Source organism: Meleagris gallopavo, chromosome 3 (genome assembly GCF_905368555.1).
Source record: "Meleagris gallopavo chromosome 3, MGAL_WU_HG_1.1, whole genome shotgun sequence".
Classification (NCBI taxonomy): domain Eukaryota; kingdom Metazoa; phylum Chordata; class Aves; order Galliformes; family Phasianidae; genus Meleagris; species Meleagris gallopavo.
This window is the reverse complement of record NC_139406.1, coordinates 69,553,793-69,575,523: the sequence shown is the minus strand read 5'-3', so window position 1 is coordinate 69,575,523 and position 21,731 is coordinate 69,553,793. Positions and strand designations below refer to the sequence as shown.

General features: G+C 39.2%; 1 protein-coding gene across 4 annotated transcripts; it reads right to left on the bottom strand.

Moving 5' to 3' along the window:
* Positions 1 to 552: 552 nt before the first annotated feature.
* RIPK2 (receptor interacting serine/threonine kinase 2) lies at positions 553 to 20,073 on the bottom strand. Of its 4 annotated transcripts, none has more exons than XM_010709117.4 (11): positions 19,710 to 20,073; positions 17,464 to 17,617; positions 16,194 to 16,349; positions 12,533 to 12,690; positions 11,426 to 11,475; positions 10,927 to 11,088; positions 7,442 to 7,527; positions 7,199 to 7,288; positions 6,473 to 6,575; positions 1,878 to 2,057; positions 553 to 1,151 (listed from the first exon to the last, which is right to left on the bottom strand). In XM_010709117.4, exons 1-11 carry the CDS (start codon positions 19,895 to 19,897, stop codon positions 826 to 828), a joined length of 1,653 nt encoding a protein of 550 aa, XP_010707419.3. In that variant the 5' UTR covers positions 19,898 to 20,073; the 3' UTR covers positions 553 to 825. The 4 variants fall into 4 exon arrangements, with proteins under 4 accessions (XP_010707419.3, XP_085077502.1, XP_085077503.1 ...); XM_085221376.1 differs by lacking the exon at positions 19,710 to 20,073 and adding an exon at positions 17,727 to 18,071; XM_085221377.1 differs by lacking the exon at positions 19,710 to 20,073 and adding an exon at positions 17,748 to 18,071.
* Positions 20,074 to 21,731: the final 1,658 nt, after the last annotated feature.

The window sequence follows — 21,731 nt, the reverse complement described above, 5'->3', positions numbered from 1 at the left end:
TACTAAAACTGAAGTTTGATTCAGCAGCATGAGAAATACTTATGCAAAACTGTGAACATAAGAGCACAATCAACTGAGGGTTCCCTTCTACAAACTGTATGCAAATCTCAAATCTCTGCAAGTCTGTTTTCAAGAGGAATTTAAGCAGATGTAACCAAATAATAAGAGACCAGAGCTCCACCCATTCTAATGTACCATTTCTTAGCAAAATGGTGATGATCAGTACAAGGTCTTCCTTGCCCCGAGGCTGCTCTTTGGACTCACATTCTTCTTAGGCAGTGGTCTGACATGCTCGCCCTGGCAACAAAATGGGAAAAAAAACAAAACACAATAAAAATCCTGTAAAAATACCTTCTGTTCCTCTCAGGTATATTGAGAGGAATACTCAGTATGGCTGGAAGAAGGAAATTTATTTATAAACACAACATACAAGACTAAAAATAGAGCATGCAGCTTTTCCTCTCCTCTAGAGGAAAAACCAGATGGAGGGAAAACAACCAATATCAAGTTGTCTCTATCCAGTGATCTGGAAGGATATGTATAAACAGAAAATATGTAAAACAGGTATAATTTAATGATATTTCTTTGTCACAAATAAACAAAATACTTGTATAAAATCAGTCCGCCAGGGTCAAGTTTTTGGCTTTCCAACTAAACTCCAACTGGTAACTCACCAAATGCAATTTTGAGGAACCTAGTGTCTTTGTTTGAGATTCTACCAATTTGTAGTAAAGACAAAGCAGTACAGATATAAAATTACTATGTAGAAACAAAGAGTTGTGTATTAAGAAATATTCACATGGCTTCAAAAAGAAACAAATACATTTAAAGATGCAGTCTTAGAGAATTAAATACAATGTCTGGATAGGGTTGAAGTCCTAGCTGTTTGTTATCTTTCAACTTCTGTATTATAATTCTGGCAAATTCCTCTCCTTGGTTATCTGAGGTATCAAGTAGTTGTCGGACTTTTGATGTCCTTGTAGGTTTGGTGCTTATAAGTTCATAGTCTTCTTTCATGAGTAAAAATCTTGATAGAAGAGCATCCAGTGACTGATTCAAACATGCTTCAGTCATCTGATCAATAATTTCTTCTCTCTTACTTTGGATCCATTGATGAGCTACATTCTGTTGTATGGTTTCCAAAACAAAATCTGAGATCAGGAAGAATTAAAAAAAAAAAAGATAAAAAAATAAGATCAATTAATATTATAACCATCTGATGATAAGCAGTGCCATAAAACAAAGAATGATTCGAGACAGAGCTGTTTAAAAGTTCTTTTTGGTCAGATAGTCACTTGAGTATTGTGTTGTATTTCATACTTAAAATGTTCTGATAATTGTCAAATTGTTGGTTAGAATATTTTTTTCATCTGAATCACAGTACTGTTTAAATTGGAAGGCAATTTCAGGAGGTCATCTCATCTCACATCCTACTCAAAGCTGAGCCAACTTCAAAGATAAGTCAGGAGGCTCAAGGCCTTTTCTGGATGAATTTTAAGCACCTCCAATAATGGACCTTCTACAGACTTCATAGTCAACCTATTCTAGTGTATGACCCAGCGTGGTAAGAAAAGACAGAAGTGCTAACTTCACTTCCCACTAGGATTTTTATTTAAGTCTAGTGAAAATGTTTCAGTAGTTTTCTGCATATATTCTTTAAACTGAGGATTTAAACAGAGGAGAGTTGCAAACCTCATATTCCCACGAGTCCTCCACCACAGTAAATTCAAGATACTGTATAGATGGCTGAAGAACTACAGAAATAATTTATGGCATGTTTTCTTTTCATGTTAAAGACAAAGACAGTTCCACTTCCTCTTTCATACACACACTTGTTCAATATGTGGGACTTGGAATTAAATCAGTATTTGCAATACCTGAGGAAATTGGTGATGTCTGCAGCACACACGATGAAGAATTTGAGGCAACTGAAATATTCTTCTCAGATGAGGGAAGGTAACTGTATGGATGCACAAAAGGTTTGGCGCTTTGAGTTACAGAGAGATTTTCATCCACACTCTGACAGCTGAGAGAGTGTAGACCACAAGAATTTCCATCTTAAAGAAAAAGAAAAAAGAGCTGTAATACACCTATGTTCATTATGTTCATAAAATACAGTTAATAATTTGAACAAGTTCATAAAACAAATCATTAACACCCTAAATTCACTTCAAATACAGCACAGTATTCATTCCACTCATGTTCTGGGCACATTTTTCTCCCTTGTCTTTAACCAGGGGTTGATTGTGGTTTTGAGGGTCTTGTCTTATTTTGAAAGAACACTGACACAATAAATCCAGGAGATGTGAACTGTTGGAGCTCTGCTGGATAGAAGTTTGATTGCAGACTAGAAGAACAAAATAATTATTTGAAGTGTTTGGAGATGTAGTTGCGAGTCAGTATGAAAGTTAGTTTATTTTGATGAATTTTTAATCTTTTCTTTAACCTTAGTTACACTACCAAAAAAGATTCAAGTGGAGGAAAGAAATACAAAGATCAGTGATGACATTCAGTAAGACACAAATAGAAGCTTTTGGTAGTTTTCTGAAGCAGCACATGCTTTCAAGAAAGCTCTATGTTAACTTTTCGAGGAACGTTAAAGGAGGATATTTATTAGGTAGCAAGCCTAATAGCAGAAAAAAAAGATGCAGAAGGGCAAGAGAAGAAATGAAAAATAACTGATAAGAAACAAATTACAGGGCATATACCTAACTCTCCATACAGTTCTCATTAAAGATTTTCAAAGTGCCACTTGACAAGGAGCTCTGGAGATTTTAACTAAGAACAAGGAATACAGATATAAAAATTCAGATGAGCGTCTGACATGCTTTGATGATTTCTCATTGATATTCCATATCACGCTGTACACTGGGAGTTAGAGAGTTAATGCTGCAGTTCTGTGGGTTGTTAGTATGTCCGGTCTCTTGGTCTCAGAAGAGAAGAATGAACTACAACTCCCAGAAGAGTTTATTTTTCTGTTTCTGTTCTCTATTCCGAGGGAAAAATAAAACTGATTGAGAGTCACATGACTTCCCTCTTTGCTCCTTGACCATTTCACCTACAGCATTAGAGTAAGGACTTCGGTTTTGGAAACTGTCACCTCATTTTATTTACTAGCTTCTATTCCAATCATATTGTATTATATTACATTTCACTGCTATATTTAGTAAATTAAGTTTTTTTCCTTAGCTTGTTGCTGCTGTTTTCCTTCATCCAGGTCCATCTCCCTACCTTTTCTCTTCCTGGGGCCTTCCATGGGTCCCTTTACCCCCCTGTCACGGACACTAAGCCAAACCATGACAGCATCTAGAGATGCAATGAGATATAGCTCCACAAACAACTCAGGATTTACAGCTGCCTGACTAATGGGGAATTCTGAAAGTGTAAGCACAGTGCTGAACTGTGGAAGCACATGGCTGTAAGGACTAAGAGCAGTAATAGGAAAATATAAATGAAAATGTATGATGATTATTTAAATGAACTAGAACTCACAATTCCAAATTGACTAGAAATCACAGTAACTAGTATTTTATTTCATGAAAGGCAGAAAAAGTAAGTGGAGCAGAGCTATGTACTGTGATGCAGCAGATACCATCTCCTGCATGAATGAGAGAGGATAAGGAGAAAATTGGTATGAGCTTTAGAAAAGGATTTTAAAAAGCTCTGCTGGGACAGATTATTATAGATCTCTAGGCAAACACAAATACAGTTAACACAGAAATCTCAGAAGTGGAAATTTGGTAGCATAAATACCAGATCTAGACTTCATATGAGGCTTAGTGTTTTTGAGATGAGGAATAAGAACTAGTAGTTTATCCTGTAACAAAGCATTACAAAGAAAAGAAAAAATATTCTAATATATATTAAGTACGGTTCTTATTTCATACAGAAATCAATTGTTAAACTTTTTTTTTTTTTTTTTTTTTTAATATGAGATACAGAGTTCTGCTAGACTTAGCTCAGTATCATAAGATAAAAGAAGCACAGCAAGGACTAGCAGAATACCATGATAAAAAGAAGTTTATTTTATAATGAACACTTTGTCAACAGAGTTCATTCAGTTTATCTAGAAAAACAAAGGGTATTAAGGGGTTACTCTCTCTATGAGCCATGGGAAAAAGGGAAGAGAGCTACTTAAGCCTAAAGCAACAATCAAGAACAAGTGCATATAAGCTGGCTAAAAAACATAAAGGCTGTAAGTTGGAAGACTTCCTAACTCTGAAGGACAAGTTTCTGCAAAGTCTCCTAAAGTATTACCAGAAGAAAAAAAACAAACAAAATCTACAGTCATTTACTTCTGACTTAATGCCTTGCCAAACTCATTTCTTGCCAGTAGCTACCTGCGAACAGATTTTCACTTGAAACAACTGTATCTAATTTTAGAAACGAAAAGACTCTTACTTTCCATTGTAAAACTACCTGATGAAGATATTGGCGAAGTAATAACATATACTTTGTACTTGATTGTTTTATAAATTTGCTTTAATGAAATGAATGCCTGCAATTGTTAAAGAACTAACTTGACAGCCCAGGAGGCACATTTAGACACATAGTTATGCTAAGCATAACTGATGTACAGATAAGTCTCCAAATTCTGACTAAGAACTATATGGAAAAATATTTTCCTTTGAAGAACCTAGCAGCACAGAAACAAGTCTTAAAGCGGCAATAAAGTATTTGTTTATACAGATGTATGACTTAAAGGAATAATACAATTCTATAATATGGAATTGTTGCATGGAAGGGGAATTAAAAGATCTAGTTCAACTGCTTGACCTCTTCAGAGTTAACAAAAGTTAAAGGCTATTATTGGAGATATTGTCCAAATGCCTCTTGAACACTGACAGGAATGGGCATCAACTGCATCTCTTGGAAGCCTGCTGCACTGTTTGATCACCCTCACGGTAAAGATGTTTCTTCATGCCCAGTTTGAACTTCCTTTGGCATATCTCTGTACTGTTTTCATATGTCTTGTGATTGATCAGGGACCAGGGAGCACAGGCCACCTGACACCTGTCTCTGTGCTTCCCCTCCTCAGGGAGCTGCAGAGAACAACGAGGTCAACTCAGCCTCCTCTTCTCATGACTGGACAGTGCAAACATCCTCAGCCTTCCCTCTCAGGACATGTTGCCACTGTAGTAATTTCATTGTTTCTAATTGCTGTTAAAAAAATCGACAGGAAGGTTTTGTAGAAGGTTTTGCAGGCTTTACAGTATCTTTATGCACATACAATAAGTCTAAGCAGTGACTCTAAAAAGGACCACTGACTGATCAACCAGTTTAACTGCACCACCACATCCAATTCAAATGATCTCCACAGGCAGATATGGCAATTTTTAACACAAACCAGCAGCAAAAATGGCTGATGGTTACTGTTATGGTAAAGCATCAGAATAGACTGCCCAGGGAAGTAGGAAAGTCCCTGTCCCTAAAGGTATTTGAGAGATTTGGCAATGTAGCACTAAAGGACACAGGACTTGGTAGAATATCTCCAGTTTTGCAGCATACCAGCAGACTTTTTGATGCTCTGATTTATAGCAATAAAGTCAATTGTCTTTTCTGCTTTCTCACCAGCATTCACTGCAAAGCCAAAGGACTCTTTTGAAACATAGATTTACATTTTTTCAACATTTAAATGAAGTTTTAATTTCACAATGCACTGCTATTACACTTTTATGCCTTCTGATGACAGTAAAACTTCAAAATTAAATTTTGACTGAATTTTGCCAGTTTTTATTCATAAGAGGTGATAACTACAAAAGATACGTACAGATACTTTTGCAAGCCAATGTCCATTTGTTGAAACATTTTTATTTGTTGAATGAGAAATGATCTACAGGTTGGCCAGGATTAGAAACTTTCCGTTTACTCAGCTGTAAAAGCACCTCAAGATTTTTAGCCTTTTTATTTTTAGAAGTATTTCACAAATGCTTAACTGAACTCAAGATAGTAAGACAAGAAAAGAGTCCTGTTGCACTCATGATCTTTCAGTAGGAAAACCAATGTTATGAGAATTCCTCAAGTGACAGAAACAGAAAATATAGGCTAAAATGCATTAGTTTTTCAGAGTACTAAGTTGACAGTAATAAAACAAATCTCTTTTCTGACACAAACATATCCAGTTATCTATAGGACAAGGAGGAATGGTTTTAAACTAAGAGAGGGGAGGTTTAGGTTGGATATTAGGAGGAAGTTTTTCACACAGAGGATGATGACGCACTGTAACAGGTTGCCCAAGGAGGTTGTGGATGCCCCATCCCTGGAAGCATTCAAGGCCAGGCTGGATGTGGCTCTGGGCAGCCTGGTCTGGTAGTTGGTGACCCTGCACATAGCAGGGGGTTGAAACTTGATGATCATTGTGACCCTTTTCAACCCAAGCTATTCCATCATTCTATGATTGTACTATGCAAATGCAATGGCACAATGGCAGCTGCAGTGTCAAATTATATTTATACGAAGTCATGAGTATTACCTGATGAGAGGATATTACACTGGGGAGGAGTTTTGAGTCGTGATATATCTGGAGAGATACTCCGAAGAGGAAGTGCATCACAGTGTATGGAAGCAGATGTTTCCTGAAAGTTTTCCAATTAATATTAATACATCTATTAAATAAATGCGTACTAAATAAATAAAAAGTTGCAATGATTTGCAGAGCATTTTCCCATCACTTTCTTTTACATATGCTCTAAATAGACATTTGACAACACAATTGAGATATTTTTTGAGGTGAACATTATACAAATGTATCCTTGAAGCTGTGCTCAAAAAAAATGTTATTTAAAGCTGACAGTAATTTTGTATATGAGTTTAACCACTGTTAAGAATCAAAAGAAGCAGCATTAAGAACTAAAATTTAAAAATAAATCTATATGATCCTATATATACAAGCAACACAGAGGCATAAGGGAGCGTAAGGGAGTCAGTTTCAATCTGACCTGCAGACACTGTGCTGGATTCCTCAAGGGGATTGCTTTCTCACGCTTAGAAGATGTACTGAACATGACCTTTTCTCTGCTTAATCAGCCTGATATGACTATGTACATGCTGCATTCCATCTCAACCAGTGAATGTTAGACCTTTCTTTACTGCACAGGAAACTAAATTGCAGAACCATCCCATCTTACGAAGACAATCCCCTTTTCAAGTTCTAAAGATCTTAATGATGCTGATATACAAGGGAAGATGCAAAATTTACCTCTTGGGGATTCAGTGGTATATTTAGAGATGTTTTCTCCACAACTGCTTTTTTTCCACTCCTGTGGATACACTGAGATTCATACTGTGACTGAAAGAGACATTTGGCATTATATTAAATTTTTGCTTTGTTTAAGCCTGATACAAGACTAGAGGAATGTCAAATATTACATTTATCTTAGCAAAGAAAAGCAAAGATGCCAATTTATTTTACTTACTCATAACTGCAATAAAAGCAACTTACCTTTGATCTCTTTAACAAAATTACTGCTTCCAGGATAGCTATTTCATCAAATGTTCTCAGGACTGGTTCAAGGTCTATTAAACATTCTAAACAAAAAAAAGATGATTTGCTAAATGACGCAATATGGAAATTAAGTTTTCATATTGCTAAAGCTACTTTCTTATAATAAATGAATTAGTTTTGCAAATATATCTATTTATCATACGAAACTACTTATGTTACTGAACAGAAGTGTATTACTTTCACCCGTTACAACAATCTCACATCACCAAAAGAAATCCTGTTCTGATCTGGCTTCCTCAGCAGCCTGGTTGAAAGAAATGTAGGACTGTGCCAGACTCCAAGTCTTGCATTCCTGGAATGGACAGATTAACGGACTTGCTGTACTTCAGGGCAGACTCAACAAGTTTTGTCTGCTAAATGGGATCTAAAAATACAAGACCTCAGGATGGGTAGCTTTACTCCCACTCCAGCAGAAGTGCAAAGAATTATTAGAGGAAAATAAACAATCAAGACCCCACTGCAATATCTGGAAGAGCTGCTACGGAGATCTGTCACCAGGGAGATGGTGATTGTTAAAGCACAGAATTCATTGGATATGGATAAGTCAAGTGATACTATCTGCAAGAGGCAGAAGCTAACGTCATCTGCTTGCATAGGAAGCCACATGCCAGTTTAATAAACAAGAGACAGTCTGTGTGATGCTCCCTTGTTTCCCAACGCTAAAAGATTTGCAAAACAAAATATTTCAAATTTTGAGGTGGATATCATACAAATGTCTCCTTGAAGTTGTGCTCAAACCTCAGAAAAGGATAACAACATATAACAACTTCTACTGCACTTTCTATGAGCTCCACTGATTCAGCAAAATCCATTTACTGTACTAGGAACCTGTGACACTGCATCCTTATTAATGTATTTTTATTGTTTTTACTGTAGTTTTACTGTTTCACTGTAGTTCTCCCAGATTAGCTCCTGTTTAACTGGCACTTTCAAGACATACATTCAGTAGTGGGATTCTCATTCCCTTGCATCAGCTCAGACAGAATCTGAGACTCCATTTTTCACCGTGAATTACTAGGACTGTTTTTATTGATTTTAATCAAATTCCAGGTACATGCTAAAAGGCTGCAGAATCAACAGAATTACAACCCATGCAGAAACAGGGGAATAAGTAGTCTTTGGTCCTTCTTTATAAGGGGAACAGACAGGTTAACAAAACATTTCTATTTTAAGTGTATCTGAAAAGGAAGGGGGAGGGTGTAGAGGAGGGGAGAAGCTGGATGTTATTTTCTTTTTCCCTGTGCTGTGGTGATTGCAAAGTTTCACAATCAGTGAACTTCACTTCCCTTAATTTTGAAAAAGATTTCTAACTTCCTCATTCTTGTTACGATAGTAAAGGGAAAGCAATGCATGTTTTCTTCAAAGACCAAATTAATTCATGTACTGCACAGAGCCAAACAGTTCATTCTGTATGTCTATCCCAGGTAATTACTCCTTCTGTGTGACCACAGACTTGGGCTGCTATTTTATTTTGGGTAACTGACAAACAAAAGCAAAAATACTTAAGGAAGTACTGTGACGTCTATGTTTTTTTATTTTTAAAAAATATATAATTTATTTATGCAGTGAAAAAAAAATTGAACAGCCCATGATTTAAAACCATATAAATCAGACTCATACCAAAAATAAATGAACATTTCAAAAAATATTTTTAACGCAAAGTTAAAAATGCTTCAAAAGAGGACACGTAGTTCACTTTGGACTGCAAATTTTGAACATAAAGATGATAAATCTGTTTGGTTGTGTCTCCATTTTTTTTCTGCAAAACTGGTCCAAAAAGAAGTTACAGACACTTATTTCTCAGCTGTCTGATTAGCAATTTTCTAATAAACTCAGATTTTATAAAGGTTTTAAAAATAACAAACTTCTGTTCAGCAAATCTTCAAATGAGGTGTTAGGATCACTGTCCTATTTGTAAAATTAAAGTATTTCAAGTAAGAGTCACTGCATTCACTTCAAGGTGAAGTTATGAGAGAGACAAGTTTTTAAGGAGCAATATACAACTCATGAGTTTATTTCAAAAAAAAACTTAAAAGCTTAGCAGATGACTGTTCAACAGATCCAGAATTCCCAGCTTTCTATTTCTATCAAATACTGTTGAACTCTAAGACAACTTTATTTTTTACGTCCAGATTCTGAATTTTAATTAACAGTTAAGAGGTAGTAGAAGAACAGAAGCCATAATGGCAGCAGAGAAGCAAGAATCAAGAAGATCAGTTTCAAGGCTAATAAGCCATTTTAAAGCATTGGATCAAATTAAAACATAACATTCTGCATGAAAGAAAAGTTTTTTGAAAGCTCTTAGATGTATCTGACTGAGTTTGAAGACCAGTTCTCAGGGTAAAATATTGCGAAAGCTAAAAGACTGAAATGTGAGCATTCAAATAATGAAATATATTGTTTGTATTGAGGATAAAAGGATTAGGATAAAAGAAAAAATAAGATATTATAATAGTAGTTGATAAAGAGGATGGATGAAATACTCCTTCTATAACAGGGAGATTTTACATATGGCACAGAGACATGATTAGCGATGGGAATAGGTCAGACTGACAGTTGGATTGGATGATCTTGAACTTCTTTTTCAACCTAGACAGTCTAGGATTCTAGAGGTGACTACACCAACCCTAACAAGAGCAAGTTTCAAAACTAAAAACCTGGTGATGACTTTCAGCCTACATTTTTACAGAATTGCTGTTGCACACAAGAGCTAGAAGTCACAAAAATATTAAGCAGCTTTTCATGTTAGGGAGAAACTGGTATGGGGAGTATATCCAGTCTCAGCATACACCAAGTACACTGATCAAGCATGACAAACCCAGGTTTGATTTCAAAACAGAACTTTTCTAGTTTACAAGATACCATGTTAATCTCTGCAGGCTCACTCTTCAATCTTAGGGTTTAAATTACATAATCCATTGGAAAAAGGCTGAAGGTATCTACATTTGTTCTCAAATACAAGAAACCATACTAAGAAAAGATTAAAAGCTACTTGTGTGGCCTCAACAATCAAAGTTCCAGTGAAAAAGATTCATCCATGCAAACAGGCAAAAATAAAGTGAAGTTACAGTAGCTCATCTGATGTGCAATGATTTGCTGCTTTGCCAGCTCTTACAAAACCCACAGTACTCACTCTATGTATTTCACTTATTCTCCTCCCTCTTCTGAAAATAAGTAAATAAATAAAATATTCTAACTCCAACTAACAACTTGATTTTATGGCACATGTAGCTCCATTCATAAAAATTAGTTTATAGATATGATGGAATCAGACAAGAATCACACACATTTTGACTGAGCAGAGACATATTTTTTTTACATTTTTACCATTTCCATTTTGTGATTACACCCTTACTCTATATGTATGAGATGAGACAAAAATCTGGCAACTTTAAGAACTGTATTCATTTTTTAAAACTTACTTAAGAATGATGGTCTTTCATCTGGGTTTTGTGCCCATCCACTTTCTATCAATCTTATGACAAGAGCTCGATGTGGAATGTCCATTGATAAGCTTGTTTCACTTAAGTCTAGTCGCTGTCCTTGTGACACACTATACATTATCTGCAAGGGGTTTATAACTTCTGTCAAAATAGACATCATGCTTTCATTAGAAATATATGCAAAATAAATAGCTTACTACAGGAAGAATAATTAAGACTGCAGTCGTAATATTTACATTTCATCAAAATAAGGCTGTTTCTTACTTTAAAAGAAAAGAATTCAAAATACATTTTTTCTTACCAACATCGTAATTTGAAAAAGAGTCTAATCTGAGAAGTAACTCAATTACTTCTTAAACAGGCTTACAAATAGGATTTTTATGAAGCAATCCCTAAATGAAATTCCCAGGTATCCAGGTGACAGGCACAACTGACACCTAAAGCTAGAAAAATAAATTACAAGAAAACCTGGTCTTACCTTCAAATGGGTGTTTCCTTGACATCACTTCCCATATAATAATCGCAAAACTGTTTAAAGTGTAAAAAGTATAGAAGACATTATTTTAAATTTACCAGCACTTATTGAAACAATATAGAATCACAGAATTGCTCAGGTTGGAAAAGACCTTCAAGATCATCAAGTCCAACCACAACCTAACCATGCTACCCTAACAACCCTCTGCTAAATCATGTCCCTGAGCACATCCAAATGGTTTTTAAACACATTCAGAGATGGTGACTCAACCGCCTCCCCGGGGAGCCTACTCCAGTGCTTAACAACCCTTTCTGTAAAGAAGTTTTTCCTGATATCCAACCTGTTGCAACTTGAGGCCATTTACCCTCGTCCTGTCACCAGTGAGAAGAGACCAGCCCTGCTCTCGCTGATACCACCTTTTGGGCATTTGAAGAGAAAAGTAAGGTCTCCCCCTCAGCCTCCTTTTCCACAATTGCTCAAATAACCTTTGAGCTCTCCAAGCTTCTTCAAATTAGCTGATCATAACTCTAAAATCCTAAGAGCCATTCTTCTATTTAGTTCTACAGGTAGCCACAACTCTCCTACTTTCAGCTATGACTCAGAGCTGACTGAAGCAAATCTACCTGAACTTTCTTAAAGTGAATTATTCCTTCAGGAGATGGCTCTCTATTTGGAGACACAGACAGGAGATCTCTAAAACTGCTCTAAGTCCATTACTCTTTATTTTCTTAACTCCTCAAAAAAGATTTCTTTCTTCCCAATACATTCTGCGAATTATTTTAATAGATGTATACAAATTACAAAGGTGTGCAAATTGAGCTAGTGAACAGTTTCTTTCCTCCCTACACTGCATGCATACACTCTCACTCATAGGAACTAGTCTCCTTGGTCTCTTTTGACAGTTCCAGCTTAATTACCGAAGCATCACAGTTGTCACAGTGTTTCCTTGAGAAATGCATAACCTACAATTCCAGCTACCAATTGATTCTTCTTTCCCTATTCATTTTGCTTAGAATCTTATAACGTTACTGAAAACATGTCAAAATCTAATTTTAGCAAGTCAGATGTGAATTCAGATTGCACAGTCCCTTTGAGGTCAGTATAGGTTACCTGTAGATATCATGTTTCACACTTGCCCGAGTTTTCTGACTGGGATTGTAATCTTCAGGGGGCATGTAGACGATGGTCCCTCCTTCTGGTAAGGAAGTTTCACTGCGTGACTGTGACATGGATATGACACGCCATTTTGACATGCCAAAATCTGCAATCTGGAAAGGACAGAGCAGTTGTTCCGAAAACCATATTTATCTGTTAACCTTGTTACAAATTCCTGAAATACACCTGAAAGAACCGGTTGTTTGTAATCCTTAACCTGACACAAAGTATGCGGTTGCTTTAGAGACAGGAAACACCAGCTTCACTTCAGAAAACATTCCCAGTTCATGACTCATGCCATTCCTACAGCACTGCCCTATCCTGTTGTTCTTTTAAGAAAGATTCATACACTCTGTGGCTGGGGAATCTGTTGTGGAAGTCTGTCCCAAATCACAGAATCATAGAATGGCCTGGGTTGAAAAGGACCACAATGATCATCTGGTTTCAACCCCCTGCTATGTGCAGGGCCGCCAACCATCAGACAGGCTGCCCAGAGCCACATCCAGCCTGGCCTTGAATGCCTCCAGGGATGGGGCATCCACAACCTCCTTGGGCAACCTGTTCCAGTGCGTCACCGTCCTCTGAGTAAAAAACTTCCTCCTAATATCCAACCTAAACCTCCCCTGCGTCAGTTTAAAACCATTCCCCCTTGTCCTATCACTATCCAACCATGTAAACAATCATTTTCACCATTTTCTTTCATGGAAAACAAGCAACAAAGTCACTATGTGTTTCTAGATCACTGATTGTGTAAAAAGCTTTGTGTTTGTGTTTTACACTGATTGTGTAAAAGTTAAGATAATAATAGCCACATCTAACTTAGCCTGCAGATATCCAGGGACAATTGCACTTACAGAAAAAAATTTAGGGAAGCCCACCTCATTCTCAAAACTAAGAATTATTAATCTAAAATTAACAAATTTGGTATCCTGAAATTCTGTGCTGCAGAAAGTCACTGAATATTTTTTTACTGTGCCTCCAGAGCCTTCTTTCTCCTTGTCCCTTCCTAGAGAAGTCACCCTACTACATCAAGAATTAACTGGCTTAGTTTACATTCCCAGACATCCACAAATCAGGAGCAAGATGTATGACCAGGTTATGGGTGGAAAGCACCACGGATAGAAGAATAAGAGTGCTAGCAAGCTCCCAGTCCAGCACGCAGGTGAGAAAGCTATATATCATAGAATGGCTGAGGATGGAAAGAACATTAAAGATCACCTAACTCCAGACACTCTGCTGTAAGTAGGCTTGCTACCCACTAGATCAGACTGCCCAGGGCCCCATCCAACCTGGTCTTCAACATCTTCAAGGATGGGGTATCCACAACTTCTCTGTGCAACCCGTTCCAGTGCCTCACCACTGATTAAAGAATCTCTTCCTAACATCCAACCTGCATTTAGTTTAAAGCCATTCCCCTTTGTCCTACTGCTATTAGACCATGTAGAACATTACCCGGGGAAACGGCCGCAAGTTGTATCAGAAGAGGTTTAGGTTAGACACGAGGAAAAACTTTTTCTATGAGAGTGGTCAGGCATTGGAATGGCCTGCCCAGAGAGGTCGTGGAGTCACCATCCCTGGAAGTGTTCAAGAGGTGTCTGGACAAGGAGCTGCGAGATATGGTTTAGTAGCTTGTGGTAGCAGTGGTAATGAGATGACGGCTGGACTAGATGATCTTATAGGTCATTTCCAACCTTGTGATTCTATGATTCTATGATAGGTAGCCCACCAGCTTGTAAGCTCTCTTCAAGTATGGGAAGGCCACAATGAGGTCTTCCTAGAACCTTCTATTCTTCAAGCTAAACAAACACAACTCCCTCTACCTCTCTTCAAAGGAAAGTGCCAGCAATGAGCTCTGGGCTTTTTCAGCATTTCTATTAGAGTAAAATAATTTTCAAGATGCCTCTGTGAGCATAAGATAACAGAAACAAACTTTCTGGAGAGCATAAACGTTATCCTTTTCCCTCTATGGCTCACTCATATCAAGCCTTTCTTGCTGTAGCTGGTCAGGTTATCTTGCTCATTCAGTACATCTGGTACAGTCAGAAACAGACTAAGAATAATGTTACTTTTATACACATGCAGTACTTTTCTGGTTTAGCATGTGTGATAACCTTCATTAAGTTTCCTGCCAGCTGTCCTAAATTAGAGAATCATAGAAAAGAATCATAGAATAGCTTGGGTTGGAAGGGACCTCAATGATCAAACTCCAACTCCCCTTCTGCAGGCAGGGCTGCCAACCTCCACATTTAATACTAGACCAATCATGCTTCACCCAAACTCTAAGCAAAGCAACTGTTTATATGTGGTCAGACAGAGCACCAGAATGCACCACTGTTGCTAGGGATTAAGAAAAGTGGATTTTGTGGATCACTTGGGCCAGTTCCTAGTCAGGTTTATCAAGAAACTTGAGAGACAGTGATACTGGCACAGCTGAGTGGGAGGAGGTGTGAGCTGCTGAGGGAGTGAGTGAAGGGAAAGCTGTGTAAGCTGCCCTGCTGCCAAGGAAAACCTCTTTGCAATGGAGAAAGAAGAGATTGGCACTGCATCTTTGATATTTGCTCAAAGACAGAAAGATTAATCTCACAGTAAGCGCTGAAGCCACTCAAGTATGAATTAAGATATCTCGGATTTCTCACTTTGAATAGTACATTCTACCAATTTTAAAAACAGAGAGTTTCAGTTCTTTTAAAAAAAGACACTCTTGCAATTATATAAGCACATAACTGTTTTGCCAGAAGTTCTCTCAATCTCTTTTTCGCATAATGGCAGTGATACTCAAAAAGACAGAATTGAAGTTTTGAACTAGTATTACTTCTCCATACATGCTTGCTTGCTCTAGGAGCTTCGTAAGAGCCATATCTCAGCATGTTAAAATTTTCAGAGTTAAATTTTACACATTCTTATACTGCTCTAATAGAATATACATGTTGACGTTGCATGATAAACATCACATAGTGTTAACATTAGAATTTTTCTGACCTTCAGAACTAAGTTGTCTGAACATCTTGGACAGGAAAACTTTCTATTTTTTCCTCAAAAAGAGCCAAATGTAGCTACCAGGGAAAGCTATCATCAGAAAGCATCACTGCCATTGAGTAATGACTATACAAAGGGACTTCTGTATAGTCCCTCTATGTTGTAAAGGACCTTTAAAGATCATCCAGCCCAGCTCTCTACAATAAACAAGGACATGCACAGCTAGATCGGGCTGCTCACAGTCTGGTCCAGCCTGGCCTTGAAAGTCTCCAGGGATGAGGCATCACTGGGCAACCTGTTCTAGTGTCTCACCACTCCCACCGTAACAGACTTTTTCCTAAAACCTAAATCTACTCTCCTTAAGTTTGAAACCAACCTTTATATGAACTTCTATACCTCAAGCAGTTCATATTATGGAATTCTGGTCTTTTTAGATGGATCAGATCCACACTTGAACAAAACAGTGTTTTAAAAAAAAAAAAAACAACAAACCTAAGTTCTGTCTGCAAGGATACAAGTAAAACATCTGGCATACAACAATAACCCCTCTCCATAGCCACGACCTCACTCTTCTTCTACTGCAATTAAACACTTCGGCTCATTCTGGGTGCTGAGGAACACAAGTATTAAATAACTCTACCTTGACATGAAACTCATCATCCAATAAAATATTCTGGGTTTTCAAGTCATGGTGCAACAATGGAGGATTCATGTTGTGCAAATAGTTCACTCCCAAAGCAATTTCATAAAGAATGCGGTATCTCAGGCACCAGGCAATGTCAGGATACACGTCTCTCTGCCAAAATAAAAACACAAAACCAGAATATATTCCTCTGTTCTGACATGGAAGATAGCACAGATGCTTTTACTGTGAGAAGAAAGTGAGCTGGACAAGTAGTAATCTTTTAAAACTTACATTACATTAACTGCACATTGATATTGGTTGGCTGGTAAAACAAATACATAAACATAACAATGTGGTGTTACATTTCCATTCCCCAGCATTCATTCAGTAGTTGATGAATGCTATTTATCATGTGTTAACAGGACACTTACCACATTATTCCTAATTACTCATAAGGAAACATGAATTACAGATTAACCCCTATATGAAACCTGTAACCTATAGATACTGCACAGAGAAAGGCAAGAATCATTTCTTCAGCTGACACTAAGAGGAGGGGGAAACTGTGGTGAAATTAAGCACAAAATACTACCTTCAGAAATATAAATACAAAAACAAAAAGGCAGGAAAACTAACACCTTAAAAGTTACATTGACACTAATGCATTTATGAAAAAAACGTAGCTGAAATCTTTAAGGCATAGACACGTACTGATTAAGGGCACAGAAGAGACTGCAGCACTGTTGACATGCTACAGGAGCTTTACAGCAGCAACAGTGAATGCTTGGACCAAAGGAGTGGAGCAGCTGAGAGCTCAGCATAGGTCAACTTAATGTTGACAGTAACACTTGGTTGAAATACCCATATCTGTTAATGTTAACAATATTTGACTTCTATAAATTCTCTTCAGTATTTTTTTAAAGGTTCAAAATTCAAGAAATTTTTTTCATGATATTTACACTGCCAATAGTTCTGAAATCCAAATTAAGTATTTCAGTTTCCAATTAGAGAACAAAGTGATTTTATACAGTAACTCATCCTTTAGCTTGTTATATGGATCATGGCATTAAAAGAAAAAGTGCAATAAAATTAACATCTACTAAGCCTGCCTGCCTTTTTGTGATACAGCAGGTCTACTTGAGCAAAAAAAAAAAATATTGGTAAGAGTGATTGTCCTTAAATTTGTAATATTAATAATACACTTACTGTAGTACTTCCCTTAAGCATGGAAATCACACTATTTGAAACAACCAGAAGCTGTACTGAAGACCATGAGAACACTTACCCCGTGTAAAAGCTGGTTCAGCGATCCATTTGCCATGTATTCTGTTACAATCCCCAGAAAGTCAGGCTCATTGCAAATTCCCAAAATTGGCAGAATGTAACTAAACCTGGCTTTGTGTAATATCTCTGCTTCCTTTAGAAGGTGGTTTCTGTCACTTAAAAAGAAAACCAACAAGTAAGATTACCTTACTTACAGTAACAGGAAACTAAGCAAATTTAAGATTCACTATATTCTCTTCAAAAATCATCCATATGGAGCACCACCTTTCAGTGTTTGTTTCCTACCATGCCTTCTTTGGTAACAAAATGCTGTAAGACAACACAGAATCTGCACGTGCAAATACCAGACAGCTTCTCTAGTTTTGTTGCAGCACACAAACTTCTGTTTCCATAACACATTTCATCCATGTTTCCAGCAAACAAGGATACAGTCCAGCTTCCCCACTCTGTGCAACTCTAACACTTGTCTTACTGCCCACCTTCAAATGCTGAGCATTTACTGTGGCCCACTATTTATCTTAATGCTTATCTTACACTCATCTAGCTGTTTTAGAGCACTATGACTCTGCTGTGTGCTAAAATAATACTTCAAGGGACACACCTTCAGTTTCTGAATGACCAATCATGTTATGTTTTCATCTAAATTGTTCCTTCAGCTGTGCCCCTGCTTGAATCGCCCTCAGGAAAAAAACACTTGATGGCACAGAAAACAGAAACTGCTCTCACAATGCCTGGATATCTAAATTTGGTGACTTGAATGTTCTTTCTTACAGTCAAACCTACTTACAAGTGTGAATTTGATGCACCTTTACCAATTCAGACCTTGCAGCTTATGGATATCAGAAGCTCAAGTTGTGTTTAAAAATGAGCGTGCTTCTATCTCTAAAAGTGGTAAGGGGATGCTCTGTATCTCAAACATCCTGCAGAGAGGATGCTTGGACCAAAAAGAAAAAAAGAAAAAGAGGTAACACAGAGGTATGTTAAACTAAGGCCAACTGTTGATCCTTGTTTATGTGATGGAAAAAAACCATCTATTATGAGAAAGTCCAGGAAGTGATCCAAGTGAAAAGGCCCGCTTCCGGAAAAACATGGGACAACAGGCTCTGCTCCCTTCCTCTCTCTTTCTACCACAAACTAGGTTTGAGAAAGTCAGAGGTTTCCCCAGATCATGAGGCACATCTGCATGGGATTCTGCTGTAACCAGGAAGCAGGTTGCAACACTTGGAGGTTTATCCCTGTGCCTGGAATTCACTACACCCGCCTGCTCCTCACCAAGGGCACTGTGTAACGCCCGCAGGAGCACAGCCCACAGCAGTTCCTGGCTGGCCTTGCTGCAAGTAATGACTGAAATTAGAGAAACATCAGTAAATTTAACAACAGAGGACATAATAATTCTGCTTAAGAACACAGCTGAGATTCTGGCAAGATGTCAGAGATAAGGCCCTGTGTACACAGCCATTCTAAGCTACCAAACCCCTCATAGCAACTGGGTCACAAGACCAGAAGTCTTCTGGGCTCATTCGCAATATTTCAGGGGAAACCGAAACACTTGTATATTAACTGAGAAACGGCTTAAAAGCTTTTAGTCACACCCACGTCATGCTGCTGAGTGTGGGCACACTCACAACACACAGACGTTTGAGTGAAACTATTTCTCCTAACTGCCTAAAACTTGACCAAAGAAACCTAAGGCAGTAAAGATGAAAGACACCTGCACAGGAAACAAGCAACACCCTAAGGAGAGGCAAACTAGCACTGATATGGGAAAAAAATACAATCATAGAGGCTGAAGGGGGCAGATACAAGTGAAAAAGTGTTCCCTGCTGCACTCTCCTATGGAGTGACAGCTCCTGCAGGAAACACTGTCACTCATCTCCAGGAAAATGGGAATTGTAATTACTACAAGTTGAAGAACTATTGAAAAATAGTTGTATGCAGAGGTCTTTACAAAGCTACTACTTTAAATTAAAATACAGAACTACTACTAAAGCTCCTCTTAGCACCGTGAAACAAAGAAGATATCAGCAGCCACACTTCTGTCTTGGAGAAGCCTTTTTTGCTGTCTCTCTCTCCTAACAACACCGACGCTGACAGAAACTGAGCTGGCAGCTCTCACACCGCCCTCCCCTACAGCCGATACGGAGGAAGCAGCGGAGCTGCTCGGCACTCCCCCGCCCCGGCTGAAGCGCCCCACGGAAAGACGTGCCGACCCCGCGACCCCCACACACCCCGTACACGCTCCGCTACCTGTCTAGCAGCGGCCCTTGCAGACACTTGAGGGCCACCGGGACCCTCCAGTCGGCGTGGCGGGCGGCGGACACGGTGCCGTAGGCGCCGCGGCTGATGAAGCGCAGGTCCGGCAGCTTGCTGGAGGGGATGGCGGGCAGCGCGCTGCTGATGGCGCCCGCCAGATCGCCTCCAGCCCCGCCGCTCATCTTCGCACTGCGCCGCGCGGAGGGGCTGTGGCTGGGGCCGGCTCCGCGCTGCCCCGCTCTCCCGTGGACGGCCGCGCCGTGTCTGTGCCGGGCGCGGCGCACTCGGAGCGCCTCAACCCGACCGCTCCCACCGCGCTTCTCCCGCCTCTCCCCCACCTCGACCCGCCTCCTCCAGCCGCCGGCTCCAGGGAGGAGCGACTTCCCGTCCCCGAGTGCAGCGGGGCTTCCCGGGCAGGGCGAGGCGGAGCCGCCGCGGTCAGTGGGGAGGAGATGCCGGGAGCGCGGTGCGGGGGCAATGGAGCTCTGTATGGAGAGGGTCGGGACCGCCATGCCCCAAACGCGATGCGAAGACCTGAGCCCAGCTGCGTTTGCTCATTTCAGAAGCCCGTCCATTTTCGGCTTCGAGAGAGTGTCAGCTCTTTTTCCGAGGACAGGTGCTCCGTGGCCCCTCCGTGACAGTCCCGTCAGAAGATTTTTCACAGCATTTCAAAAAGGCAGTTTGGGAATTTCCAGAAAGTGATCGTCAGGCTCGCTCATGGATGGAGCTGTTTTGCAAGGCCTGTTGGCCCTGCAAACATCCTTCATTAAAAGCGATTTAATTTGAAGTTAGAAACTCCCAGCTTTCCACTAGGGAGGGGCAGCTCCACAGCCATCCCACCAAACAGGAGACAGCTCACCTTCCCTTATGCGTGGGTATGGCTGAGCCTGTGGCTTTCTTCTGCCCTCTTTCCTCCCAGTAGAGAACAGAGGTCAGGTAACAAGAGAAAGAAACCAGGTGTTGAGGCTGTGGTCGTGTGTTGACGTATTGTAGCATGTGACTGAATACACAACCGTTGTTTCTTACTTCTATGTCTAGGTCTGGAGCATTTACTTAAGAAAGCTTTGCTATATTTTCTCCAGTTTTCTTAATATCGTGGAGGATTCATACTCTCTAAATGCTGCAGCGTTACTGACATACTGATAGAAAGCCTGATGTAGTCTGTCTTCAGCTTTCACTTGGTCCTTGTTCTTCAGACACACCAGATGGTTTCCTAGAAGCATAATTTCATGGCAGTCTGCAGTATTCAGGTTCTAGGCATTTATTTACACACCTCTCTGTTTTTACCACATTAGTAGCACAGTTTCGCAGAATCATAGAATGCCTTGAGTTGGAAGGGACCTTAAGGACTGTCTAGTTCCAACCTCCTGGTTGCCACCCACCAAATCAGGCTGCCGAGGGCCCCATTTAGCCTCACCTTGCACGCCTTCAGGAATGGGACATCCACAGCTTCTCTGTGCAGCCTATCCTGAGTGCTCTCCACCCTCTCAGTGAAAAATTTCATCCTAACATCTAACCTAAATTTCCCCTCTTTTAGTTTAAAGCCATTTCCCCTTGTTCTGTCACTAAAAGACAGTGTAAAAAGTTGGTCCCCTTCTTTGTCATGCTATTGGAATTTTGATGTATAAGTTCTTGTTGGCCAAAGAAAATAATACACAGTGAGCATGTGCTGTGAACATGTGCTATAAAAGCACTTTGTAAATACGTACTTCAGGTGTTTTCCATTAAGAGGTTATGAATATCACTATACTAAAAGTTTTAAGATATTTTATAACAACAGGATGAGTAGAGACAGTTGTTGCTTTCTACAGATCTTCAGGAATTTTGCCAGAGTTCAGACAAACTTGCCTATAAAGGTGGAGTGGGAAGAGGAGTGCTCCCTCTGACTCCTGACAGTAGCACTGTGGTGAGCTGTTTATGTTTTGTTGGCACACCAAAGCAGAAGTTTCAAAAAGATAAACTGGGAGCTTGAAGTTCCCAATAGGAGGGGCTACTGAGGGAAAAATCAGGGTAAAA

What these genes read in the sequence shown, in the direction of transcription:
- RIPK2 (XM_010709117.4), bottom strand. Translation starts at nt 19,897, where the DNA reads ATGAGCGGCGGGGCTGGAGGCGATCTGGCGGGCGCCATCAGCAGCGCG. An exon ending in TTTTGTTAAAGAGATCAAAG is followed by an intron (nt 7,289 to 7,441) that starts GTAAGTTGCTTT and finishes TGTCTCTTTCAG; the next exon opens with TCACAGTATGAATCTCAGTG. An exon ending in GTGTAATATCCTCTCATCAG is followed by an intron (nt 2,058 to 6,472) that starts GTAATACTCATG and finishes TTTTTCTTTAAG; the next exon opens with ATGGAAATTCTTGTGGTCTA.